Below are 4,881 nucleotides of genomic sequence, written 5' to 3'. Positions count from 1 at the left end.
GGGAACAGTATAATGTTGCAGTGTACATGTATTGGTATTCTGAGCATCTTAAGATGTGACCCCAGTAGTTACCCCTTTTTCTACTTGATAGTGTTCAACAGTGTCGTGTGGTAAAAACAGCCAAGTAACACACACTCAGCCCTTAAAGCAACAAAACAAAAACACTTTAGGGACGAAGCAGAGTGGAGACCAGTTGACATCTTCACTTTAAAAATTCAGGGGGGCAAAAAAATTGAAGATAGTTCAAGCTGTTATAATATTACAAATACAACCAGTGTTTTCCCCCAGATATGTTAGCATAATTGTAGCAGACGTAATAGTTCAGCAGAGAGGAGTTGAAATGACTCGAGGACACGGTGCCACCCACTGCTTCTGTGTGTGTTCTGACTTCCTGCTCCAGCCCGTATTCACAGGCCAATCAGCAGCTGAAATACCACATGTGTCGTCTGCCCCTATGCCCATATATCAGCTACTCTGACCTGTGCCAACTGTCTGACATACTTTCATACTTTCACAGGCTGTCGTTAATCACCGAAGCCGCTGTCTGTGGACAGCTGGACATTTTGATTTGACACCTTTGTGTTAAATATTGTGAAAATGTCATTTAGAGCGTCACCTTTTAATCACAGTGATGAGAATGTTGAACGACATCATTTAGTAGGTCAGCTGTGTTAAATTACCTTATCTCAGAGAGGGAGCTGTCCTTGTGGGGACACTCTGTCCATGTGTGGACATTTTGCAGGCGCCCTCTGATTGAAGGGATATTTTGAGGTCTTTGATTTAGTTTGGAGTAAGGAATACAGATTAGAGCGAGGATAAGGATTAGGATCAGGCTTATATTTGTAATGGTTAAGGTTATGGTAAGGTAGTGTGTTATGTCAGTGTGCTCACAAGAAAGAACCATTGTATATGTGTGTGCGTGTGAGAAAGTGTGAGTGACTGTGTGTGCAACCCCTAATCCCATGAAAGGGTGTTTGAGATCAGATCAGAGGTCCAGACTCTGAGCTCAGAGGAGCTGCTGGTACTGAATGTTTTAAGACTGGACTTCACACATTTTAAAATTCCTCCACTTAGTCTGATTACACACAGTTGGCTGCTCACAGTGTGTGTGTGTGTGTGTGTGCTTTGAAAGGGGCTGCAGACTGGGCCACTTGTCTGAAATAATATTTTTTCTTCTTAGCCAGAATGAGTGGAAAAATAAACTGAATTAAATTCACAGCGTCTCCTTCTGAGCAGACGAACCGTTCTCTCCTCTGAACGTCCAGCCATCTTCTGTCAACTTGTTTGTCTTTGCAGTCAGAGCACCAGACTCTGTCCTACGGACAGACAGAGTGTGGGAAGGGGAAATGTCCCTACGATCCCTTTCAGAAGACGGCATCGGCTGTTGTGGGTGAGCTGACCTCCTGTTTCCTGATGTCACTTTACACCGACTGTAGTCACAGCAGCAGCTACAGCCGGGCTGTGGGTGTTCAGTTAGACGATGGAACACCGTGGTTTCTCGTGAGAATAACTGAGATTTGAATGTGTATCAGTTACTTAATCAGAGAGAAATATGTGGATTTGCAGCACAACGCCCAGTGCAGAGAAGTATTTGTACAGTAGAGAGATTGAATATTGTTTTATTGAAGGATTACTTCACGTATTACTATGAAATCTGAAATTCAAACCGACATGAACACGGCTCTTGCTGATTTAAATTGTTTGTTCTTGTGGTGAAGATGGAGAGCTGTACGCTGGGATCACCTCAGACTTCATGAGCAGGGACTCAGCATTTTTCCGAAGCCTTGGCAGCCGTCATGTCATCCGAACTGAGCAGTACGACTCCACCTGGCTGCAGAGTAAGTGGAAAAAAACAAACAGCACGAGACCAGTGTAAGAAAAATCGCCATAATTTGGAAAAATTAGCCATAAGCCACGGTGAACGCCCCAGCAGAAATCCCTGCTTGTCTTTATCCACATTTTTTAAACAATCACCGAGCAAATAGGAAAAGAAATGATAATACGCAAGCCACACACGCTGTCCCTAACTAAACTAAAAATCACCACAGTGCCCCGGCTGGTGTTTTATCAGGTGAACGTTTTGATGTCTGCTGCTGATAATAATGAGATACATGTTGACTCTTTCTGCAGTTCAGTCAAGCCTTTGTCCCTCCATCATCCCCTCTCTCTTTCTCCTGAGCTTGGACATTCCTACATGCGTTTAATGGACGTTCCCCTTCCAGCCTGTGTCCCGCTCTGACTGTGTGTGTGTCTCACTCTCACCAGATGCCCAGTTTGTGCGGGTAGCGCCACTGTCTGAAACTGATAACCCAGAGGACGATAAGGTCTACGTGTTCTTCACTGAGCGCGCTCAGGAGGCAGAAGGGGCTGCTGGGAAAGTGCTCTACTCCAGGGTGGCACGTGTGTGCAAGGTATGGAGCGCAGTTTGTAAAAGAAAGACCGGCTGCTTTTGTTGGTGTTTTCAGCGGCTGCATGTAGTTTACGTAAAAAATATACCTGCCCAGACGTGTGGAGCGTGTACGTGCTGGTCAGTCAGTGCCTCTGTCTGTGTGTTTGTGTGTACGTCTGGTTACCTGCAGCAGGGTGTTTACATAAAAGTTAGCATAGATGCTCCAAGATTCTCAACTGCAGTGACGAGTAAATACTTGTACTGTGTGTGCCCTCCTGGATTTGCTTGGCTGGATGTGTGTGTGTTGGAATGATTACAGCAAATGATCAACAAACATTTAAGCCTATTTTCTTTTACAATACATTTTACACTCATATATATGTATATATGTAAATATACATATATATCTGCATATATATATATTTACATATATGTATCTATGTATATATATATATATATACATATATATATATATATAACATGCATTTAAGCATTTGCTTAACAAGCTGAAACAAACATCAATGTCTAAACAACTTTATGTTTAACAAATACTGTTGTAGAAAGAGAATCAATTTGACAGTTGAACAAAATCTGGTGTGAAAAACTAAACTGTTTTTATTGCATTTATAGAAAAACAGAAACTTTAATAAGATTTTCCCCCTTTTTTTCCTTTTATTTTTGGGTTTTCCATGATCCTTATGATGTGGTTAAAAAAAAAGAGCTCAGTATCAGATTGAAGACAACTTCACTGTGTTAGTGTCACAACATAGGATATTTGTGTTTCGTTGTTGTGCAGAACGACATCGGAGGCCAGAGGAGTTTGGTCAATAAGTGGAGCACCTTCCAGAAGGCTCGGATGGTGTGTTCAGTCCCAGGAGCAGACGGCCTACAGACACACTTCGACCAACTGCGTGAGTACTGGCACGAGCGTCAAATGACAAAGGCTTTACACACGCCACAAGAGCGTTCACATCCGACAGGCTCCAACCGCTAGTCACATCTCCATATGTGCAGCTCCGCCGCTAAATACCTTATAAACCAAGAACAGAGAATCTCCCACTTCTGGCTCCTCATGGAAATACTTCTGGGTTGAATGTTTTGAGGTGACAGAGAGATTGAAGGAAACTTAGAGGTTGTAAAACTACAGCCCGGTGTCTGTGAGTCTGTCTGCCTGGCTCCACCGTTACCACGGAGATCAACATCCCTGACGGTCACCTTGTGTTCGTCTTCATGCTTCAGCCTTGGTAACCACAGCAACCGGTCCTGGCCTTAACATTCTGTTACTGTGGGTTTGTTCATTATCAGAGAGTGTGTGCAGTTGTATGTCGGTACGAGTCCTGTGTGTGTTGTAAGGGAATTAGATTGTTAACAGTCTCTGCCTGGTGTGAGTTTGATAGTAGGAGAAGTGAGTTTGGCCAATCAACAACTGATGAAGCAGTGGTTTTTGCTGGCCATCAACCTGGTTAATGACGACGCATATGAAGCCAGAACCTAGGATGTTATTCAGTGTCCAGCCTGTCCTCTGATTCTGGATGCAGAGACTTTTACGGTGATTTAGATTTAGACTGTGAAATCTAAAGATATCTAGAAGAGAAGTTATTAAATCTGAGGTCATAATACGTTTCCTGCTTTCTTATGTGGTTTCTTTTACTTACATAACCCGACTAATTCAGTCTGGCACAGCGGTACAAAAATGTATATGAAATGATGCAGGAAATGAAGCACAAAAGCTGACTTAAGCTCCGTCCTGTCATTATGGAGGTTACCTTGAAACAGGCATGTCTAACATCAGGCCCGCGGGGCCAACACCGGCATTAGGACAGTTTTATGTCTAATGTAACAATATTTTCTTTTACTTTATTATTACTATTATTATTATTATTATTATTATTATTATTATTATTATTTTTTTTATTTTTTATCTGTGTTATATTTTTGGCCAACTCAGCTAGTCTTTAGCTTCCATATGGGTATGTCCTGTTTTTAATCTGACCTTTTGAACCTGATATCACCTTAAGAAGGTTAAGGAGACATTCCTAACCCTAAAACTCTTCTTTTTATTTTGTCAATACGTCTTCTTCTCTCAGTGCTGTGTCTTTGCTCTTGTGTCGTGCCTTCACCCTGGCCTGTGTTTGATTTTGGTATGGGCTTGGCCCGCTGTTGCAAAATTCTTGACATAAGAATGCAAAATGTTTGTTCTGTTTAGAAATGTGGGATCCATAACGGAGTCTACTGTGAAACAATCTTTGAAGAATAAGAGGAGGGAGTCAATATTGCTGTCCAGTGTCCACCGGGGCGTCAGGATATCGATGCGTGCTAAAACCATGCAGGAAAACATTACAGCAGGAGAAAGCGCTTTGTCGATGCAGGACTGGATTCTTATCATTGATGATTCTGTAAACATTTGACTTTTGGGATCAGCATCGTGGCTCCTGTGTTTGCCCAACTCGCACACACAAACACAGATTACCTTTTTTGGTAAATATTTCATA

At 42.3% G+C, this 4,881-nt stretch overlaps 1 protein-coding gene across 1 annotated transcript in view; it reads left to right on the top strand.

Annotated features, from left to right (window-relative positions):
• The window catches only part of sema3h (sema domain, immunoglobulin domain (Ig), short basic domain, secreted, (semaphorin) 3H), a 51,370-nt gene that overhangs the window by 23,907 nt on the left and 22,582 nt on the right, over positions 1-4,881 (top strand). The window contains exons 5-8 of the mRNA XM_008318750.3: positions 1,297-1,390; positions 1,719-1,838; positions 2,266-2,411; positions 3,186-3,300. Of these exons, the coding sequence (XP_008316972.1) occupies positions 1,297-1,390; positions 1,719-1,838; positions 2,266-2,411; positions 3,186-3,300 (475 nt within the window). The remainder of the gene's footprint in view (positions 1-1,296; positions 1,391-1,718; positions 1,839-2,265; positions 2,412-3,185; positions 3,301-4,881) is intronic.

The sequence above is a fragment of the Cynoglossus semilaevis genome, chromosome 10, assembly GCF_000523025.1.
Source record: "Cynoglossus semilaevis isolate Cse_v1.0 chromosome 10, Cse_v1.0, whole genome shotgun sequence".
Lineage (NCBI taxonomy): Eukaryota > Metazoa > Chordata > Actinopteri > Pleuronectiformes > Cynoglossidae > Cynoglossus > Cynoglossus semilaevis.
The sequence above is the reverse complement of the archived record's forward strand: the minus strand, read 5'-3'. Positions and strand labels throughout refer to the sequence as shown.